Here is a 23,900-nt window from a genome sequence, read left to right on the forward strand (position 1 = left end):
GATTTCATACAATTCAGCATGCTCAGCATTTGTGCCAGGCACTCCACAAAGCTTGAGGGACTCACTGCGAACCATGAATCAAACAGAAGATGCCCCTCATTGCACAGAGCTTGCATCCTAATGCGGGAGATGGAAAACTACCATGTAAACAAATAAAGGAAAAACAAACTTTTGAAGTATGACAGTGCTACGTAGAAAAAGAGACAAGGCGATGTGACGGAATGCGATCACCAGAATGTGGGGCCAGGGGAAGGCGGGGTCAGGGAAACGCTCTCAGAGAAGATGACACGATGACGTTCAAGCTGAGACCCGAATGATGACAAATAGTCAGCCATGTGAATATCCATCGAGAGTCAAGACAGCCCAGGAGAGAGAATCCCAGACTGCAAACTCCAGTCTGGTCCAGGCGAGGCTACCAGTTTCAAAGGGGCCAGCAAACAGAGGTCAAGGGCTTGACACCAACCTGTACTTGGACCAAGGGAACCCACCTGGGGGCCTGCTGGGGGGCCGATCAATGTTTTTACCTTCAAACACACCAGGTACCATTCTATAGCGAGCACAAGAGGAATGGCTTCATTATTTCATCCACTGCATTATGCTATATTAAAATTTTAACCGGGGAACATAACTCTGCAAAATGAGTACATTCCTACTTTGCAGTTGCCAGTGTAAACTGTCGAACTGTTTTTTGCAAAAGCAATATTACAACACAAAGAAAAAATCCATAAAGATGCTCATATTCTTTGGCCTACCAATTCTACCCCTAGGGAATTTATCCAAGTGAATAATTTGGCTCAATAGAATAAAAATGTTCTTTTGGAAGAATCCATCGAGGTGTTAATTGTTGCATGCACACACGCACACACAAAAAAAGGTAAAACAAAAACACCTGGAATTACCGAAATAACTACATATAGGGAGATTTTAAAAAATGGGATGATTCACTTGATGAAATAGTATACAACCATTAAGCACTGTAACACAGATTACGTAGACTTTAAAGACTAAACGGGATATCCAGCTCTATGAAAGAAGCAGAAATGGAAGCAATCTGCGAATTTAAATGGAAAGCATATCAACGATACATCAAGGTGAACGAGAATAAGAAAATTGAAAAGAACTGAATCAAGGCCAGTAAAGTCGGGGATTATTTATTTCAAAAGTCCTTCCAAAATATTGTCATTATAATACATTTCAATAAAAAAAAAAAAAACCCTCAGAAACAACTGTACTCTCTGAACACTGCAACGAAATGCCACCGAAACACAAGGACATAGGTTCGCTCTATCTTTAAATGCAAAATAAAGCCAAATTTGGAGATGTCGTCTTTGTCCTATATCCCATAGGCTTTCACATATGGCTCCTGTAAGTCAGATCCAACCTTGAATCACAATGCAATATTGCGTGATTTTCAATAACATCTCATTTTGGAGCGTGTGGGAGTAGGGGATTGGAGAGCGTGTCTCATTACCCTGACTAGGAGGAGGAGGGGCTGCAGATGAGAAAAGGCCCCTTAACACCTGCCATGCTTTGCGAGGATGAAGCCAAGGAACCCCCATGAAATGCATCGCGTGGGGAGAGGCACAGCCGGCGGCACTCACCTTTCACGATCAGCTCAGCATAGTTGGACACACCGGAGCCACCATCCGAGCGGATCACGCAGCGGTACTTGCTCACGCTCCGCTGGGCAGTGTCCGCCACGCTGACTGTGGCCGAGAAGCGCCTGTGGTTGACCACGCGGGTGACCATGAGGGCCGTGTCCCTCCCATTCCATTGCTGCAGGACAGAGGGAGGGAGGGAGGGAGAGGAGAAATCATATGCTCGTATGCTCCTGGGTGACCCCAAGCACAGAAGCTCCACCCGTCCCCACACCCCTGAGGCCTGTGACTTTCTATATTACGGAGTTTTTCTGTGGCTGGTTTGGGGAGTGATCTGATTCAAGAATAAACTTTGCCTGTGAGCTGATTCAAGAGGGCAGATGTCTGGTAGTACGAAGACAGGGCACAGGCCATTGCTAAAAACTTTCGTTCCTTGCTCGGCTTGCATTGGGGGTTGGCACTTAGCCTCTTCACCCTTTGCCCATTTTCCTTCATCCTGAAAGCAGAACTCACAGGGTTCCTCCAAGGACAGGCTCAGGTAGATCAGTGAAAACCCAAGACAAGAAGTGATCATAAAAAGCTTGGCCCTCGGCCCCACACTGGCTTCCAGGCACACTGCCAACAGGCTCCGTCCGAGTCCCACCCCACCAGGTCCAATGTGTCCTCGTGGGTAGATTGCAGATGGGGGCTTCACCTCCCCTCCTGGGCACACGCTCTCTCCCCTGGAATCTCTTGTCTCCCTCTCCCTTAAAAACCCAGTTCAGCTCATCACCATCTCAGGTAAGTTGCCCCAACAGTCACGGCACCTTCCGGAAGCTATTTACTCCGCATGTACAGTGCAAACTTCCCATGCATTTTCACCTCCCAGTGTTTCCCACTGTAGACTGTGAGCTCCCTGAGGGCAGCACTTTGCTCTTTTCACCTCCAGCACTGTGCCCAGGAAGCTTGAGACATGATAAACATTTCTAGAATCAAGCATTTTTGTCTTTACCATCCTGAATCTTAGGGGTGATGCTCTGATTTTGAATGAGACTCTTTCACAGCAGCGAGTTATGATAACTGGTAAGGCACGTGAATGAAGATGCAGTTTGAATATTCATGAAGCACCTACTATGGGCCAATCTCTGAATTTTCTTTTTAATCCTCACAACCTTGTTTGAGGTAGGTATCATTGCTGCTCTTAGAAAAATTCACATCGACAAGGTTAAATGAATATGTAAAGCAAATAAGTCCCTTATTCAAGTCTTCGAACTTCAAGCCAAGCATTCTTTTCACTAAGACCTTCTCTTTGCTGCCTGCCTTAATTATTTTCCAAAAGTAAAATTGAAGGTTTTAATTGTCTGGTTGGCTCTAGGGGAACCTTGTGATTTATGAGTCTTCCGAGATGTGGTCTTCAACGCTTCCTGCACAAAGTAAATAGTCCCACCACGTAAGTGACCAACTTTCATCCATGTCATCTTCCATCACCTCCATCAGTGATGTGTCAGGTCTGGGACACGAGAGGTGGTAGAGCCAAAGTGCTCAGCTGTATCAAGCGAATGAGGTGGGACAGCGAGGGAGGGCAGCGAGCAGGAAGCCAAGAACCACGGCGTAATCAAAGCCTCCCGAGTGAGCAGGGAGATTGCAGGTGATGGTTGTTCCTTCTTCCCTTTACTTTTTGGCATTCTCTGGACTTCCTGCCTCAGACATGTATTGCTTTTACACTTGAAAATAATAAAATAGCTGATATTTTTTAAAGTATGAGACACAGTAACAACCCCCTCCCATTCCAGAAACTAAGCAACTTAACCAGACAAAAACCTGTGCGAGGAAATGGAAGCAGGTGGGAGTCATTAGGGCTGTAACTGCCAACCACCTGCCTCACAGTACAACTTGAACCAAACACAGTTCCCCTTCCCAAAACAGTGCAAAGAGGAAGTAAAGGAAATCCTGGCAAATGCCAGGAATGGGCTCTGATTTCAGGAAGAGTGGGCTGAATGTAGGAAGGCATCAGAAGAGATGTGTGTGTCAAAGAAGCCCACTGTCCCCACTGGTGAACGAGGCCCTGCAGGGCTACCACGGTGGATCTGGATGAGGGAGTGATGAGTGATGCACGGATGGATGTCTTCTAACTGGATTTATTTATAACGCCGTAAAAACTTTCATCTTTTATTTCTTTGTTAAGCTAATATTGGCTAAGCACTATTATGAGCTAAGAGTCTCATATGCCTTCTCATTAATTCCTCACAATAATCCATAAAATGGATACACTTAGTACCTGCATAGTATCGACGAGGAAGCTGAAGCTCAGAGAAGTGACACTGCCTGTCCACGCTTACACAGCTTGGAAGCGACCGAGCTGGGATTTGAATGCAGGGCATCTGGCTTCAGAGCCTGTGCTGAGAACACCAAGTATGTTGCTCTAATGTGGAAGTAACTACTCCCCCATCACTCACTTCCTCGAGCACCCTCTTTCCCAAATGTGAGAGAGTATCAGTTGTGACTGACCAGGATTGACCTACTTGCTACCAACTTCTTAAACAAGGACCAAAAAAAAAAAAAGGCAAAGGTAGGGGGTGAGGAGAGGGATGCTGTGTGGAAGGGGGAGGGGAATAAGTAAAAATGCATATGTCCCAACTGACCAGACGGCTCATGAGACACAGGGCTTTTCCTCAGACATCCGACGCTTTGAACAGCCCAGACATTTGGGGGATAATAAAGGAGAAATCGAGAGTGACGTCAACACCTGGGGTCTAAGGAACATGAGCTAAGAAGTGAGGAGATAAGGAAAAGTACAAAGAAAGAAAATAGCAAAGGGGAGAATTATAACAAATAATGCCTTCTGCAAAATTCAAAATGGCATTAGAAGCTGATTTCTGGCAGGACCAACATGGCAGAAAATCAGTGACCTGGAGGACAGTTTTGGAAAAAAATAACCCAGAGAGCAAAAAAGCAAAGATACAAAGAATTGAAGAAAACAGATACCAGACAACTAACTACCATATAAGTAATCGGTATCCTTAGGAAGAGAGGTGAATAAAAGGAGCACAAATCATATCTCAAGATACATTAGGTCCTTTTCCTGTACTAAAATGAGATCTAAATCTTCAGATTGAAATGCCCCACCATCTACCTGATAAAGTTTATGAAAACCACAATAACCGAGGTACATGTTCATATAAACATTTCCCCTTTCCTTATTCTATTCCCACAATTATTGTTAAGGATAAAGAAGTATACTAAAATACAGACAGGAAAAAATAATACCAAAAGCAAATAAATACACAAACCGATCTGGTATAAAACTCCTCATCTGCAATTGTTTTCACATCTGAGGCATCCCCTCCTGGATGCAGGTGGTCCCCCAGTGGTCAGAGGTTAGCTCCCAGGAGGCTACAGTTATTTCGATACTTATAAGAGGACAGGGGTGGAGCTAGAAACTGATAATAAAATATGCAATCAAATGTTCAGTTTGTGCAACTTTGGGCAGGTGATTTCATTTCTTCATACAGGCACTGGATTTGATCCTACTGTCCGCTTTATAGAGTTATTATGATGAATAAATGAGAAAGTGTGTGAAACGCCTAGCACCGGAAGGCATCTTCTGGTGTTAGGAGAGCTCTCCAAATTAACCATGAAAATAGGCATGAGAAGTGGGGTAAGGAGAATAATGCCCCTTAAAGATGTCCACATCCTAATCCCTGGAACCTGGGAACATGTCACTTTGCATGGCACAAGGGACTTTGACGATATGGTGAAGTTGAGGATCTTGAGATCATCTTGGGTCATCCAGGTGGACCCAACGTAATCACAAGGGATCTCAGCTGTGAAAGAGGGAGGCAGAAGGGTCGGAGTCAGAGAAAAAGATGTGGCGACAGAAGGAGAGGTCAGAATGACATGATTGATGGCTTGAAGATGGAGGAAGGAGCCGTGAGCCAAGGAATGCAGACAGCCACCAGAAGCTGAGAAAGGTTAGGTAGCGGACCCTCCCCTAGAACCTCCGGAAGGAACACAGCCCAGCCAACACCTTGATTTTGGCCTAGTAGGACCCATTTCTGCCCCCTGGTCTCCACGCTATAAGATAATAAATTGTGTTGTGTTAAACCACTAAGTTTGTATAATTTGTTGCATCAGCAGTAAGAAACTCACAAAAAGAGCAAAGGGCTAATTAAGTAGAAAACATTCATTTTTCACATTTAGGTTAAATTTCATTTCGATGTTTCCTCCAGTATTATATACTTTTCTTCTTAATGATGGCAGGTTCCAGCAGAACCAAAGAATTCAAAGTGCATCTCCCTAAACAATTCACCTTCTCCTGTTTAGCTCCCGAACCACCAGCCCTTCTCTCATCGAAGGATAACAAATTGTACGTTGTCTTATAAAATCTGTGGAAAATAGGACTTTTGATAATCGCACTTGTCATATTGGGAGCAGACAACAGCAGGACAGGGACGAGCAGGAGGGCTCAGAGCCATGCCAGGAAATAGCACTGTGATGGACCACGGGCAAGAAGAAATGAAGGTTAAGTTCAGAGAGATGAGCCCAGTCAAAAGGACAAGCAGGTGCTGAAGGTCAAAGCAGATGAGCAGTGACCCAGGAACCTAGAAACAGGGATCAGGAGAGATTCTAAAACACCAGCGATGGTGAGAAGCTAAGACGCCGGAATGCTGTCGCAACACGGAGATGGGTTTTGAGCAGAGCGAATGTGTAAAAACACAGGTCCCAGTCACCGTCTCAGCCCCAGACAGAGGCAGAAGAGAAAACGCAAGGGGCGAACACAAGGGGAGGTTTCCTTAAGCGGGAAGGAACTCAGAAATCTGAGCAGGTTTGAGTGGACACAGGGAGGGGTGGGGCAGGGGCATGCCAGGAGCTGCAGGGGACCACAGCCCAGAGAGAGACAAGGCGGGGACTAGACCTTCCTAACCCATGTAAATGCACAGGATGCTAATGCTAGGATGCTAGCAAAGAGCAGCGGGACAGTGAAGGGAAGTTAAAGTGCTGGGAAAAGCCAGAGAAGCACGACATGAGTGATGCACATGGAAGCCTGGGGCAGGCTTGTCTCAGACCCTTAGGTCCATGTCGCTACTCCAGCTTGCTGGAAACTTTCTTCTGGCTCCTGTAATATTTCTCAGTATAGCTTCCTCTGAAATTTCAGGGCACACTTGCTTTCCTCTAGCGGCGAGCCTTTCAGACCCGTGTCGGTTGTTCTAAAGTGGAATCATCTTCTGCCCCTCTGAGTCTACGACCCAGCCGAACAAATTTCCTGGTGGGCACTAACCATGGTGTCTTGAGTCAGGCTGTCTGGAAGCACAGTCTGAGACATGGTGACTTCTTGGGTGTGCACAAGACAAAGAGGGGGAACAGGGAGATGAAAGGAACTGAGCAAGGATGGGGTCAACACTGGAGCCTAGCTTCGTTTCAGTCTGATCCCATGGGAGCACCACAGAGTTAGTCCCACCTTGCGGCATGGGGCCAGCATTCGTACCCCGTGTCAGTCAGTCACTGGTCATGGCCTGCCAGGTGGTGGAAGGAGGAGACTGTTCCCGTATGACTCATAGCAGTTCTCTGAGGGAGGAGGAGCTGTGAGCCTTCAGCAACCAACACCCACAGTACCTCAGGGTTGGGGACACTGGCTCATACAGGACACTATCAGAAACACCAGTGGCATCCATCCTACCCAGAACTTTCCTATCTCTGCCTCCTCCTACAGTACATTATATACAAGATCTCCTAAAATCCCATGAGCTGCTGCCTTGAGATTTGCTGGTAGTCCGCTCCGAAATCTATGTTAAGAAGAAAAAACTGGGGCTGGAACTGACCTGCACGGAACACTAACAACATGAAGAAACTTCAGCACCCCTGGAATAATGCATTGCTTCCTCTGAAAAGGTGATGTATCTCCCACGAATAAAGAGTTCCATAACTGAGATTGGTGAATATTTTGTTCAACTTAATGAGATCTGTCTGAACATTTACTTAGTCAAAGTCACATTAACTAACATTTTTGAGCTGTGCCAGGCACTGTGCGAGGCACTGTGTTAACTGGCTTGCATGATAGAATTCACTTAATCTTAAAATCTCTATCAAGATGCTTCTCAAAGGATGGTCCCTGGACCAGCAGTATCAGCATCTCCTGGGAACTTGTTAGAAATGCGAATTTTTAAGAGACTTTCAGGGCTGATATCTCTTCGTAGGTGTTGTTTATTAGGGTTGGTAGTCTGAGGTTTTTTTCCCCCTTTCCCTTATTCTATTATTAATCACACTGGAAATATACTCATTATTTAACAAAACATTATTTAACAAAATGAGAGAGTATGGCGTGTAGAAAGTATAATTTCTGCCCAGAGGAATTTATAGGCTGGGTTAAGATTCCGACAAAACAGCAAAAAGGGTAAAACATAAAGTCGAGTATTGAAATAACTTATTTCATGGAGATAAACAATTCTGGCGTAGAAAGAGCAATGCTCTTAGAATGATCTAGAGCGGCGGGCCTCAAGATGCGGTCCCCAGATGCACTGCAACAAAATTCCCCCGGGAACTCATTAGAAATACAGATTCTCTGACCCTGGGCTAGACTAATGAATCAAGAACTCAAGGGGTGGAGCCAGGCCATGTTTTGAAACAAATTCTCTCGGTGATTCTGATGCACAAGATAGGTCCTATTAATAGTTCTATTTCACAAAAGAGGAAACTGAGGCAGAAAGCGGTCAAGCGACAGATCTTAGAAGAGTGCTTCTCAAACAATGCGCGTGCAGATCACCGGGGGACCTCATTAAAAAGGCAGATTCTGATGCAGGGAGTCTGGAGTGGGGCCGGAAATCTTTGGATTCTGCACGCTCCCAGGTCGTGCCGATGCTGCTGTTCCATGAACCCCACAAGGAATACCAAACCTTATATGACTCTCCTGAGCGACTGAGTTAGGGTTTGGACCCAGGTGCTCCAATTTCAGAGACTGAGGCCTTAATCACATCACTCAGCTGCCACCCAGTATATGACAGCACAGTTACACTATGACTCTGCGAGAGGGTGAAGCGTGCAGTGTTCTAGAAACTTACCTTGCTTGTTCAAAGAACGTCAAATGCCATCTCACAAAAAATGAGCGTTCCACAGAAAACAGGTTGAGACATGTGATCGAGGACCAGATGACTAGCTTTCTGGAAAACTCGGGGATCTCTAAGTCTGAAATATATATGTAAGAAGGGGCAGAGCATCTTCCTATGTTCTTGGCTAACAGACTCTCAGAATATATTATTAAGGGATGGCATGTCCAATATGCAATTAGATCCGAGCGAGGTTTTCCTAACCCGAGTCCATCAGTCTAAAGCAGTGGTTCCCAAATGTTTGCATGGATGGGTTTCACCTCAAGGGTGATTCAGTAGGTCAGGGGTGAGTCTGGATGTTTCGAATTTCTAACAAGTTCCTGAGCGATGCTGAGGCTGCTGGCCTTTTCCTGGGTCTCCAAGACTTGAAGGTTAAGGTCACCTTAAGTCCTTCAGTGGAGAGCAAGAGGCCAAATAATACCAGAACACATAAATGGAAATAGTCCTTAAATTCAGGCCACTTTCTGAGGTTGCGCAATTGGTTACTCCGCTAAGGGTGCCCAGCCAGGGACCAGGGGTGTGGCATCCAAATTGAGCCATGCTCTATCTGCAAAGCCATGAGTCCTGACCTCAGCTTGAGTGAGTAGCTTGGATGAAAGTTACTTGTTTCCTTTCTTCAAAGTCTCTGTCTACTTGCCAAGCTATAAGCCCAAGGGGCTTCATCTACCCAGAGGTGAACCTTTTTCCAATTCATCCATCCAGCGGTACCCATGTTCTAAACTGAATGAAGGCATTTGACAGCTAAATCGAGGGCCCTGCTTAATCCGACTTTATAACCATGTATTTCTCCTTGTGGCAACAGTTCCCTTTGAGATCTCTCCTTTTTTTCCTTCTCCTCTTGAATCTGCTTGTCTCTCTTTTAAAACAACTCAAGAAAAAGGAACCCTCATACGAGAAAAAGGAACCCTCATACACTGCTGGTGGGACTGCAAATTGGTACAGCCACTATGGAAAACAGTATGGAGGTTCTTCAAAAAACTAAGAATTGATCTACCATATGATCCAGCAATCCCTCTACTGGGTATCTACCCTAAAAACTTGAAAACTCGTATCCGAAAAGATATTTGCACATCGATGTTCATAGCAGCATTATTCACAGTAGCCAGGACATGGAAGCAACTGAAGTGTCCTACAATAGATGACTGGCTAAAGAAGTGTGGTACATATATACAATGGAATATTACTCAGCCATAAGAAGAGATGAAATACTGCCATGTGTGACAACATGGATGGACCTCAAGGTAATCATGCTAAGTGAAATAAGAATGAAAGAAAAAGTTGAAAATCACATGATATCACTTATATGTGGGATATAAACCTAAAAGCAACAAATGAATGGACAGAGATTCAGGGATGTGGACAATGAATTAGTGGTTACCAGAGGGTAGGGAGTGTGGCAGAAGGGAAGAGGTAGACAGGGTAAACGGGGGTCAAATATAGAGGGGTAGGGAGAGGGTGAAGTGGGTAAAGGAGATCAAAGATATGGTAGCTGAAGGAAACTGGACTCTGGGTGGTAATCACACAATAAAATATATAGATGTCAAATTATAATATACACCCCAAAATTATAGTATTGTATTAACCAATGTTACCCCCAATAAACTTAAAAAAATAAAAAAAAGTGAAATAAAAATAAAAATAACTCAAATTCCACCTTCCTTAGCTTGTTTTGTTTTATGTGAAATAAATTGTCTTAGTTTGAGAGCACACAGTCTTTGCAAGCATACGGGTTTCCAATACCCACACTTGAATACCTCTGACCCTAGCACATATGCTTCCTTCCACACCCAGGCAAGACCTCTCCATCTTCAGGAACAACCTCCAGAGAAAAACAAGAGAAGCCTCTGATGGCACGGAGAGCCTGCTGTTTTCATAGTACCCAATTAGCTATCAAAGTATCTATAATAGTCTTGCCATTTTGCAATTCCCCATCCTCTCTCCTCTTGTATGTCATGACATTGTTCCCTTCACAAAGAGATAAGACATAACCTGCAAAAATGGCTGTCATTATTTCAGAGAGTGCATGCAGGCTTGTAATTGATTTATAATCAGCAGAAGTGAAAACATTATGGTCTTTAATAAGAGGGAACTGTGTGCAACAGACATTATGCCTGTTTTACAGGAGATATTATAATACAGGGTCCTGGAAGCCTTCCACATGCTGGTTTGAGCTTCTGGCATTAAAAAAAAAAGGTAAGAATAAAATAAGGCCCAGCATTTTCACTGGAAATTGTTCTAATTGCTCCAGAAATCTCCCAGCTAGAAAATATTCAGGTGAAATTCCCACAATTTGTTTGTAATGAATACCCTTTTCGCTTCTTGCCATACTGTCTCAATGGCATAACATTTGCAAACTTGCTAAAGTCTGGCCCACTGATTCACTTAAGACTGTATTGGTACTGCTTTGGCAGTCTCTAAAAACCAGCTTTTGATTATTCTTTATTAAAAGTTAAAAGAAATAGTGGTGGACATAAGTTATTTCTGATTAGCTGTGCTAAAGCCCTGCCAAGAGCCCACTAGCATGCTTGGCCGACTGCTCATCTGGGGTTGATTTTCGAGTTCGGAGCTCAGGAGGCTTCTAGCATAAGCCCCACAGGGAGCCATAGCCCTGAGCAAAGAGGATGAGCAGGTGATGAAGGGCCTGCCCATGTGCCATCTCCCAGCATGGCACAATCTCCCTTTGACTATTTCTGGTTCACCTGGCAGAACTCTGGTCAAAGGCCACTTCTTCCTAGAGCACCTACCTGACACTCATAACCCTACCCACTCTCTCTACTCCCCACTCAGTAGACTCTTTTTTGCCCCTCGTAGCCTGGTCACATTAGTAATGAAATATTTAACTCTATTGTTAGTTGCTTAATAATGTCTGTCTCCACTGTCATAAGGTAAACTCCATGAGGGCAAGAAGCAGATGTGCCTTGCTCGCAACTCCTTCCCCCAGCTCCTGTGTGCTGGGGCCAGGATGAGCTGTAATCAAAGCCTAAAGAACATAAAATGAGGACAGGCTGATGAAAGGTATGAGAAAGGAGAGAAGAATAAGGGTGTGAGGGGAAATGTCGAGGCCAGAGTTGCTAGGGTCCTCAGGGATGAGATGCACAGGATCGGGGAGGAGGAGGCGCCAGGTGTAGATGAACTTGAGAGAATGTAACCTTCTACAAATCCAAAGCTTAACTGGATTTGTCACACCCTGAGTTGCCCCAAAGGGGTGCTGGTTTGTTTGTTTTTTTTAATTTGGGGTACCTACAGGTGAACAAAAGAAAAGATAAAGTATGTGATGTTGGTGCCATGGTTTTGTAAATACACTAAAACCCAGCAAACTGTAGACTTACTAAACTTTATAGTTTATAAATTATATCTTTAAAAAAGGTATTAATTAAAGATTAAGGGTTTGCTAAGCATGGTGTCCCTCAGCTATGACACATTCTTACTGTGTGCAGATCCCACCTACATCTACCCCACATCGTCCCCAGGGTACTTGGAGGGACAAGGGAAATTGGTGCAAACATGAAGCTCATACTGCCTGCTTGCAGTGAATAATACAGTCTTTTGTCTCTGACCCAGGAGACTCACATCTCCTGCCAGCATCTCTGTAGCTGGCAACCTAACTCATTAGCTTGCAAATGAGGTAAAATATCAGCCCCTTTAGTTGTTGACAGATGATTTCATTGAATCAAGAGGGCAGAAGATTTTCAAGGGGGGAACGGTCATCAACAAACGCTGAATAAAAGAGTCAAGTATAAGGACTAATAATAATAATAGAATAATAATAATAATAAGCACCTTTGGCTTTAGCGACAAAGAAAACACTAGTGACCTTCGCAAGGGCCACTTCTGGGAAGGGGTGGGAGTTGAAGAATGCCCCACTGCAAGCGTAGACATCACATTTAAGAAATGGGGCCAAGAAAGAAAAAGAAAAGTACGAAGGCAAATAGAAGGGAACAACGTGAAAAATATTCCAAGCGTATTTTTATTTCATTGATTTGATTCGTACATTTGAGAAACTCAAATCAATTTAATTATCTAGTATAGTACAAATTAAAGGCATGTAAGTATGAGCTAAATAAATTTTTTTTTTTTTAACAAAAAACCATCTGTATGGAAAGAAAGGATGGAGTGGTGACATAAGGTGACCAGGCAATGAGGTGAGCATGGAAAGATCAGTCCAGGACTTAAGAATATGACACAGACCTACATTCAGACCCCATCTCTGCCACACGACCTGTGACTCTGACCTGTGCCACTCATATACCCCTCTCAGGCTTAGTCCTCTCATCTGTAAGATGGGCTAGAAATAATATCTACCTGAAAGACTGGTTGTGAGTATTAAATATACCATCTATGTAACCACTCAATGAATATCATCTGTAATGAGTATTATCATTAATTTATCATTGTTGTTTAGCTATTATGTGGCCACTAGGTTTTCAACATTAGTCCCACATGCAAGAGACACCTGACACAGATGCAGGAAGAGGAGGAGGAGCTGGTTCCAGAACACTCACAGCCCTAGGAGCCAGCGGTAGCCCTGTGGAGAGCGAGAAAACAGGTTTACCGGAAGAATCAGCTTCAGCAAGGGCTGCCGTGTCTGCTTATCTCCTCAGCCCTGGTGTAGCTGCTGTCAAGCTGACGTGCTCACGGGACACGAGCCTTTTCCTGCCAGATTAGGGTCTGCAACCTGTCCAACGCCTGTGATTTGTCTAAACACATATGCTGCCCCTGCTGAGATCTGTGCAGAGCATTTGGTCACATGGCCTCATTTCTGAGACTCTTCAAATGTGATTTGTTGTACAAACCCCTAGTGAAGAAAATCTTTTGTAGGGAGGCCTAAAACCTAGCGTTGCAGTGGGGCTGACAGGGCCTGCTCTGGAGCCCCTGATTGTGAGCACGGACCCCCATGGGCCACAGTCTTCTGTAAACACCAGACGACACGTGAAATATTTCTAAACCCCCTCATGGATGAAGAGGATCTGACGGTGGTGATGAGGGTGTGGGGAGACACCAAGAGTAATTTTACCCGTAGCCTTGACAGGGGGCCAGTGCTGTCCCTCACTAAGGAATTAGCTACCCCAAAGCCCTATCAAGGCTTCCTACCATGCTTAGAATATTCTGTATCTAGGAAAAAGTGACCATTTTCATCTTTTTTTCTGTTTATATTAGCTACTTATATTCATGTTTGTTTATTTAGATGAAACAGAAAAGAGATGAAAACAGGAAGCAAACATCATCTACCATCAAAATCAATTATTAAATGTCTTAATGTGTTTGATAGTGTTACATGTGTATGTGCACAGGTATGTAGATATCTGTGTGTAGAAATATGTATGTATACGTGTGTATACAGTAGCCCCCTTTATCTGAAGGGGCTATGTTCCAAAATCCCCAGTGGATGCCTGAAACTGTGGATAGTACCAAACTCTACACATATATACCTTTGCACTTAAAGGAAGCACCTTACGGCTTCTCTTTGGCATATCTGAATTACCAGCATCATTGCCCTCGAGCTCTGGGACCATTATTAAGTAAAACAAGGGTGACTTGAACACAAGCACTGTGGTACCATGACAGTCGATCTGATACATCAAGATGGCTACGAAGTGACTAGCGAGCAGATAGCATGAAGAGCATGGACACGGGGGACAAAGGGATGATTCACGTCCTGGGCAAGACAAAGCAGGACAGCACGAGATTTCATCACACTACTGAGAATAGGGCATAATTTAAAGCGAATGAATTGTTTATTTCTGGCGTTTTCCATTTAATATTTTCAGACCACCACTGACTGTGAGTAACTGAAACCATGGAAAGCAAAATTGCAAACAAGTGGGGAACTACTGTATATATTTGTTTGTTCATAAAAATTGATATACTAAACACAGTGTTTTATAATTTGCTCCTGTCACTTAAATACATATGGTGAAAACGTCATTGATTATACTTCTATAACCTGATATTTAATGACTCCGGTTCCAACGTTTATTGTGTCATTCTTTTTTGCCAGACGTTTAGGTTGTTTTCAGCTTTTCATCCTGTTGAACACACTTGCAGATAATTTCTTCCTGTCTCTGGTTATTTTCTTAAGTAAATTCCCAAAAGTAAAATTATCCGTTGGAAGAATGTACACATTGAAGGTTTTAGATATCGACTGCCAAATTACTTCCTAGGAAACAAACTGTGCCCACATCCATTTTCACTGTGCTATACAGCTGATTCTGTCAGTAAAGTTACACCTAGTTGTCCCTGAATATTGTTCTTTTTTTTTTAAAGGGCTCCCCAAACTGTAGACTAACATTCCACTCAGAACACACACCGTCTGCAGAAAGGAAGTCGAGCACTCTCTACAACGCAGGCAAGAAGATTTATCTCAAGCTCTGAGCCCACCAACTGCTCCCCAACCACTGCCAGAAAGAAAGGCCACTGACATACAATTCTAGGAGCAAAGTCACTGAATTTGTTTCCCTGACTTACAGCTGGTAGGGGAAAAAAAGGTCTCTACCTTCCTCAGCTTATCTTGGAAGCGACAGCAGGAAATAGCACTGCTGAAAGTTAGACCTCCTGTAGGTGTCTTGTGGAGACTCTTGGTCACGATGTGTCTATTTCAGTTCCCTTGGAAATTATCAGGCTAAGTCATCCCAGCCCTGTTAAATGGAACAGACCTATGGCGAGTCTGAAGGCTGCTCCTCTAGGTGCTGGAACACATGCAAAGTATATCTCATAAGAAATTCTCCACTACCTTAGCCAGCCTCAGATCAGGGCTGCAGTTATCGCCTGAGTGGCAGGTGTCATGACAAACGCCTTATATTTTGCAAAAAGATGTTAACTTACTTCCAACTATAGTGTTGCATTTAAGTCTGGACTTAACTAGCCGAGCAGGCATTTGCCAGAGAGCACAGTAAACTGTCTACCTCCCAATATTTCCTGAAATATAGATGAAGGAGACAATATTTTGGGAGCTCCCTTGAAGAAATAGTTATTGGATCTGTTCAGTCACCAGGTACATTTAAAGTATCCCAGGACACAGATGGATCAGCAGAGAGCTAGGGACCTCTGCCATATGGTATTGCCCACCCCACCCCCTCTCTCATCTGCCACATCCCCAAATTGCTTTTACACCGCGCATCATTATGTGAAACAAGCCTGTGAAACTCACTTGTGTGCCCTCAATAAGGCTGCGGTGGAGAACGCTGTTCCTTACATCACTCACTGTTTCTTTATGAGGACTCGTGGGAACAATTCCTGTCTGGCCCATGTGAACAACAGTTAGAATTTTCCCAGGCAATTGGTTTGTATTTATCTCAAAGACATTGTGAACCGTATATCTGACAAGTTTCCTTTATTCCACTGGCAGCCACGCGGCTGTGGCCTACGTAAGCAGCAGATACGGAGAAACCCTGTTTTCGCTGAATTACCAGCTCCAGTGTGTTCTTTCCTCTTATCTCGTGCTCCCTCACTTTTAATTTATACTGTCTTGTCATGTTTTCTGTCCCATTGTAAGCCACCTAAAAAGCATTCTGTGAAAGAAGATTTGCTTTACACTGAAAAGTAGATAAATAAGATGTGCAAAAGCTCCACACCGCGTTTCCATCTATTTTCTCCAAAACTTCGATTACATTCTGCTTTTAACATCCTTCCGCCGATAGACCCAAGGTTTAGGGCGCACGACTCAAGACTGCAGCAGTAACCATCATAAAATAATCGGGAAATCCAAATAAAGGTACTACAAATATTATGATTGTCCTGTGTCATTCTCGTGACTCAACTGAGGCAATGCCATTGAAATGACAGTTTCCTAGGAGCCTGATGCACTTCAGTACTAATTATAATAAAAAGAGTAAATAACACTACTTCGTACTTGAGTGACATGTAGAAGTTCACCATGCTCCCTTATGCTCTGTAGCCAGCCCAGGGAAGCGGGAAGGGCGGGCATTACTGGTATTTTCATCCTACTGCACTGTGAAGAAGCGAGGAAGAATTGCCAGCCCCTCGATTTTCCAACTGCAGGACATGGGCTCAAATGCAAGAGGAGAAGTGATAATAAGAACGCTCATCAAAGTGTGCTGGGCACGGGTTTAAGAACCAACACCCAAACTATGTCGGCCAGGAAAATAGGGATCTTTGACTATACGAAGTTGGAGGTAACTAGAGTCAGCTTCTTTGGAGAAATATTCCTGTTTCCTTGAACCAGAGGCAATGTCTTTCGAGACTTATGCTCTCCAAGACTTTCTGCAATGTCAAAAATATTCTCTATCTGCATCTGTCCAACACGGTAGCCACTAGATGCGCGTGTGACTGGGCAGTTGAGTTTTGAATTTTATTTTGATCAATTCAAATTTAAGTAGTAGTAAGTTTAACAGGTTGCAGGATATAAGATCAATAGATGAAATTCAGTTTATAATGTATTTCTATATCCTAGTAATGAAAAATCAGAAATAGATATTTTAAAATGCCTTTTATAATAGCATCAAAAATATGAGATACTTAGGGATAAGTCTAACAAAAGATGTACACCAAAAATTGCAAAATCTTGCTGAGCGAAATTACTGACAATCTTAAATAAGTGAAGAAATGTACCATATCAGAGTCAGCAGATTTATTATTGCTAAGATGTCAGTTTTCCCCAAAGTGATCTATAGATTCAATGCAATCAGCCCCCATCAAAATCCCATAGGCTTTTTGTAGAAGTTGATAAAGTGATTCTAAAAGTCATATAGAAATGCAAATGTACCCAGAATCTAAAATACCCACTTTGCCTTAGCCCTGGGAATCAGGGCCTAAAAGACAAAGCTTGTTAGACAGTAGTTTGGAAAGTTCTAGTTCTAGCACTTTTATGTTTGTGGTCTCAGCTTCTCCATTTATAAAATGGGTATATTGACACCTACATAACAGAATTAGAGTTAAGATTTAACAAGATCATGGATGCAGAGCATCATCCAAGGAGTAGAGGTACTTAAAAAATATCCCTCCCCCTTATCCGCCGAGCCCTTTATCACAGCACACACTTTCTTCCTCTACCAAGGGATGGGCAGGTATGAGGAGGGACCTCTCCCAACCTTACCTGGAGCCACAGTTTGTCATGCTGAGACCACTTCCCACCAGCGATGCACTGAAATGTGGCATTCTGCCCCACGTTCACCTCGACATTTTGGAGCCGCAGAAAGTGAGGTGCTTTTCCTAAAAGAGAAACCAGAGAGCACATGAGGACAGAACTCAACAGCGTGGACCGCTTCCCTGTGGGCACATGGCAGTTCAGGATGGGCACAGGGCAGGCTGGATGTTGTGTCTGGGAAGCGGCCTGGCTCGGTGTAGAGCTACGGTTGGCTGGTCACTTACTATGAACCGGGCACTGTCCTAAGAGCTTTACATTCATCCTCTTGCCTAAACCTCACAAAATCCATGAGGCGGGCAGTATCTCCATTTCACAGGTCATAATATTAAGGCTCTGAAGGGCTACATAGTTTGGCACAATCAGACAGCCAGAAAATGAGGGAGCCAAGATATAAATCCAGGCCTCAGAACCTCAAAATCCATATTATTAGCTTCTGAGCAGCACTGCCATGTTTGGAAGAAGAAACTGGGGGGCCGTGGGTGGTCACAGAAGGTTCCTACCGGTAGCCCAAGTAAGTAGAAAGAAGAAAGCTGAAGTGAAGCATCTTTGGGCCTGAGACCTCCACACCTGGCCTCGGTAATGATGTTTGAAGAAGATGATGGGAAGGAAAGAAAGTGGAAGACAGAGGAGAAAAAGCTTTCATTCATTTAGTGTGTACTACGCGATTGATGTCACGTGCAGTGTCTACACTGTAACTCACTTAACCCAGTGTGGTTGGTGGTGGAATTACCTCTACTTCACAGTGAGTGAACTGAGGCACAGAAAATTCAAGAAACATTCAGTCTATACTTTTCATTCTAAGTGGTAGTGTCTCCTAAAGATGGGAGGGAGGTGGGACATTTACTCTGGGGACTTGGCATAACAGGAGAAAGGACTTTCAAACGAAACTCACAGTATTCATAAGCAATCAATTCTAGAATTAAATATATGTTTTATATTGGTTAGTTTGGTTCATCTCTTTCCTCGTTTGTAGAGACAGGTCCTGATCTATGTGAGCTCTTCAAAGATAGATGGGTTGATAACCTATGTCTAGAAGAATGAGTTTCTTCATAGAGGTACAAAAGTGCCAAGGGTCCCTGTCACATCAACCAAATCAATGATGACCCAGGCATGGACACCCCCAGAATAGGATCGAATGGAGGGAGGGTTGTTAAGAGGAAGTTCAACAAAAAAGCCTTTGGCCATCTTTCTAGAGGGAGTTAAATATCCAGCAAGACAAATAATAAAACTAATGCCATTTGTTGAAAGCTCCTACAGTGCCAGGCACTATGATAAATGCTTTAGACATTTTATTTAACTTCGTAACCTTCCTGTAAAGCAGACACTATTATTATTTCCCTTTTAGAGAAGCAGTAACCAAGGCTCACCAAGTTTAATTTGCCCAAAGCTAGACAGCATTAATGACAGAAATAAAATCCAAACCAGGTCCATTTATGCCCCAAACTCAGCATTTAACTAGCACATTCTCTTGCTCCCTGAGCAGTGGGATATCAGTGTCAAACTGGAACCCAGGGTCCAAAGAAAAGGCTCGCAGGCAAAGCTGACTCTTCAGGCTCCCCTCATTGCTCCTGAATATCTTATCGCAAGTGATCCCTTTCCTTGCCATTTGTCCCCAGGGCCTTTACCCTCTAAACTACCAAACTACCAAACCGTCACTTCCTGCAAATCTCAACGAAAGCCAAGAACCTCGGCACAATTAGGCACACCTGCCATGTGAAAACATATACCTTCTGCTCAGGTTTTTCAACAAAAAACGACTGCTCAGAGAGACCCCCCTCATGTTCCCCTCAGGACCTCACGGCTAGAGTGGGATCAATACTCCGCGATCCAGGGGGAGACCTCTTCTCTCCTTGTGGGCTTTTCAGAGCTGAAGATTCCTTGTATCTAGTCGACCTGACAAATGTCATGCTGCTTTGATTGTGTGAAATTGTTTCCTTTTTTGCTCTCCTGTATAATTTGTAAAGTTATTTTTGGAACTATCAGTTCAAGTCAATTCTTCAAGTGGGAATATTGTGAACCTTGTAAGCCCGTTGATGCCACAGGTTTAAAGAAAGAATGTCTGCTCCATGCAAGGAGGGAGCACAGAGTCCTAGCTGCAATGTTGGGAGGTTTTGTGTTAGGTTTTATAAAGGGACACCGTCCCTTAGCCTTGGGGGACACTAGACAAATGGCTTAACCACTGCGATTTGTGCAATTAGAAATAGATCCGCTCTGGATTGATGTCCCCTGCTTTTTTCTGACTCCCTCCTCCTCCTCAGCAACAGACCCTTTACCTTGATTCTTTCCCTCTTCCTCCCTACCTTCCAGGTTCAGTAGCAGAGAATTTAGAGACTTAATGGCCCCTAATGTTAATATTCGTCACTGTGAAACATTGGTGGTCTGTGCTTTTTGAGCCCTGGTCTCATTCCCAGCTCATGATGACATCGCTCTCTCTGGATATCGTCCTTATGTTGGGGAGCTCCTTATGTTTGCTCCACTTCTCTGAGCTTCTGGCCTCTCTGATCCTCTTCCCATCCCCCAACTCCAGTCCACTCTTAAGCCCTATGCTCTCTCAATTGTCTGCTCCCCCCACCCCCTAGCATCTACAGCTCTAGGAAAGAAAGTACCCTACCACCTTCAACTTACCAACCTTTAGGCAAACACAGTTGACCTTGGGGCGCAGACCAACTACCAATTTGTGGCTTTAAGCATTCCTACACACTCCCCACTGAGAGCCAGCACCCCCAAAATGGGATCCCGCTGAACGGGGTTAACAGAAAACTGCTGTGCATTTGGGGCAAAATGCCTTGATGCTGGTGACATTTACACTCCGGCAGATGTCATGCAGCATCTGAAGACATATTATTGTGGCCTTTATCTCGCTCTTTAAACCTGACAGCACTCAGTAGGAAGCCACACAGCTGAAGAGCAAGCTCAGTACATACATTAGAAACGTGGTTCAGACACTCTGGGTTCGGTGACATAGTCCCACAAGGTTGTGATAAAAAAAAAAAAAAAAAAAAGTTAAAAAAATTCTGAAAGTCAACTTAGGAGCTAGAAACTTTGAAACTGAGTGAAAAATTGTGCTGACATTGCTCGTACACGGTTATAACTGCAGAGGCCCCGCCGATGGCTAACACGGAGAAAGGACAGTAGAGAGTAACTATGGCTAAAATAATTTAGAATAACACAAAAATGTTAAATGGGCTATAAAATATAGACAAGAAGTTTCATTTTGTAAGAGAAAATAATTTCCTTTGAGAATTTTGGTCACTGTTTTGGAAGCTGCAAGGCAAGCATTTAAAACCCTAAGTTCAGCTCAAACCAATCGAGAACACAATTGCAAATCAGGCACTAACCCCACTGGAACTTTTAGAATATTTAATGAAATCACTTATTGATAAACGCTGACCATATATTAATAGAAAAATGTTTTACAGGACAGAAGCAGAGCATTAAAAAGCCTGAGGACATAAAAAGGGTGTATATTTCTTAAGATAGTTAAAATTTTACCAATCTATGAGTGATGTCATAAATGCATTAATATTAAGGTTGGGGTTGGGGGAAAGGCCCTGTCAGTCCAAAGGACAGTTTGGAAGTCACTAATAGGCTGCATGCTCCCATGATCCACACATGGTCGGCACTTGTGGATCCCATGATCCATATATGGAAGGCAGCATTCAAATTCAACTGTCCCTAAATGCATACCACCTTAACTTGCACCACCCAACAGCTTAAGCCAGAAATTTGAGAGTGCAGCATCTTTGATGCCTCTGGCTCCCAATCTAACCAGTTGACTCTACCTCCTAAATTTATCTCTAATCTGGCCGCTTCTCTCCAACTCTGTTATACTTTTTTTTCATAGCACTGTTGACCATCTGTTATGTGCACCCTTAACATTCACGTGTCAAAGTCTGAATGTTCAGTACTTCGGACTGTGATTATTTTTGGTGATAGGGCCTTTAAAGAAGTGATTAAGTTAAAATGAGGCTGTCAGAATGGGCCCTGCTCCAATGTGACTGGTGTCCTCATAAGAAGAGAAAATTTGGACACACAGAGACACATCAGGGGCACGTGTACACAGAGGAAGGGCCAGGACAAAGTGATAAGGTGGCCACCTACAAGCAAAGGAGAGAGGCCATGGAAGAAACCAAACCTGCCATCTTCATCTTGGACTTCTGGCCTCCACTACTCTGAGGAATAAATTTCTGTTTAAGCACCTCCAGACTGTCGTATTTTGTTATGGCAACCATCTGTTATAGATCATACAATTACCTGATTATTTGTTTAATTTTCAAGGCTCTTTCACTTCAGTGGAAGCCCATGAGAGCTGAGAATGAGTCTGTCTTATCCCCACAAACCCACAACAGTGCCTGGCAAGAAGCTCCTGCTCAGTAAACACTGGCTGAATGATGAATGGCTGTCTCTCCACCACCTTGGTCCAGGCAGCCATGATCCCTTCCATGACCCAGAACTTTCTTCCTAATAGGTCTCCTGACTTCTTCTCTGTAGCCCTTCCATTCGTTCTTGCACAGAGCAGCCACAGTGATCTTGTAATAATTAAATGAGATAGTATCAATCCCCAGCGTAAATCTCCCCAGTGGCACCCCATGCACTTAGATCAAAATCTAAACTGCTCACAGTGACTCAGGGCCTTGCAAGTTCGGGCCTGGATTCCCTCCCCAGTGCTCACTCAGACCACAATCCCCCGCATCCCCGATGCCCAAGACACTCTCATACCATCGGGCTGACTCCCACTTGCTATTTCCTCTGTCTAGAATGTTCTCTCCCCAAATCAGTATACAGTGAACTCTTTCCTACAACTCAAGTCTCAGTTCAGATCCCATCTTCAAAGACATGTCTCCCGAACACTCTATCGAAGGAGCCCTCCCATATCCCAGTCGCTCACATTTATTATATTCGCAGCACTAATCACTATCTGTAATTACATTAGTGACTTATTTAACGTGACTCGTTTAGTGTCTTTCCTTCCTCCGCCTCTCAGCTAAGTACACACCATGGAAACAAGGACCTAACCTACCTCTATCCAGCGGAAGCTGACGCTCAAAAATTTACTTGCTGAAAGGATGGATAAACACCAGGACTGGACACGGACAGAGCACCTTGGGCCCCGCTCAACTCCAATGACTCATGGATAGATCTCTGAGGACTGCACGCACTGCCAGAATTTGAACATACAGCTAAATGAAATTTTTTCCGATTCCAGCCACGATCACAGGGTTCTCACATTCTGATTCCTGGGAAATTTAAGCTGCCTGAGCATCGAGGCTGAACTCAGCTGACGCACATTATGCAGGAACACAGCCAGGGTCACTTCTTCCTGAGTTACATCCCATGGCCCATTTGCTGGGTAACTGGCTCGTAGCAATTCCATAACCAAGCAATACACACTCCTCAGCAAGAGGAGTATATGGCTGTCCATAGAATCCTAAATTCAGGAGCAGCCCCTCAGAGGGGAGGAATCCAAGAGGGTCCATGGGACTTTGGGAGTGGAATGGCATCCACGTTCCAGAGGACCCCCTCCCATGGAGATTTCTCGAAGAGAAAGAAGCATTTGGCTGCAATGGCAACCCAAGGACAGTGCTTGGAGTCAATGCAGAGCTTTCACCAATCTGCCCTTGAAGGTGGTTGGGGCTGGGACAAGAGACAGGTGTAAGGTTGAGCCTCATGGTAGAGGTGAAAATTCTCATTAGAGCAGAGTTCTGGGGTCCTAAGAGAGCCAAGCCAGATTCTCTTGGGAAGACGCAAACATCACCTATTAAAAGGGCAAGCATGAGCATCAAGCATAGGGTAAGAAGCAAGAATGCAGCTGGATGCAGCAGAGATGAGTGTCCTCTCTGAGGAGGGGACACGTGCAGGGCTAGGGGAAGACTAAGACTTGTTTCAGAGAGACGACCTCAAAACTGGTGGCTGTGCAGGGTTGCGTGTGTGCGGTGACGTGGACAACAGGTAGAGCCAGTCCAAGGTGAAAGATCAGTCTCTAATGGGCAGGGGATGCTGATTCCCAGGAACTGAGGGAGGGGAAGACTTAATCGTGGTGAGGAGGACTCATCTGCATATCTGGCATATAAACCCTGAATGGGGGAGGTGGTTCTGGGACCCTTTTTACAGGAAGTCTGG

The 23,900-nt window shown here is 44.1% G+C and overlaps 1 protein-coding gene across 1 annotated transcript in view; it reads right to left on the reverse strand.

Moving 5' to 3' along the window:
- The window catches only part of PTPRT (protein tyrosine phosphatase, receptor type T), a 675,700-nt gene that overhangs the window by 570,783 nt on the left and 81,017 nt on the right, over positions 1 to 23,900 (reverse strand). Inside the window, exons 5-6 of the mRNA XM_015596894.1 lie at positions 17,730 to 17,845; positions 1,602 to 1,776 (exon numbers count right to left, since the gene is read on the reverse strand). Of these exons, the coding sequence (XP_015452380.1) occupies positions 1,602 to 1,776; positions 17,730 to 17,845 (291 nt within the window). The remainder of the gene's footprint in view (positions 1 to 1,601; positions 1,777 to 17,729; positions 17,846 to 23,900) is intronic.

This window comes from Pteropus alecto, unplaced genomic scaffold, assembly GCF_000325575.1.
Source record: "Pteropus alecto unplaced genomic scaffold, ASM32557v1 scaffold45, whole genome shotgun sequence".
Classification (NCBI taxonomy): Eukaryota; Metazoa; Chordata; class Mammalia; order Chiroptera; family Pteropodidae; genus Pteropus; species Pteropus alecto.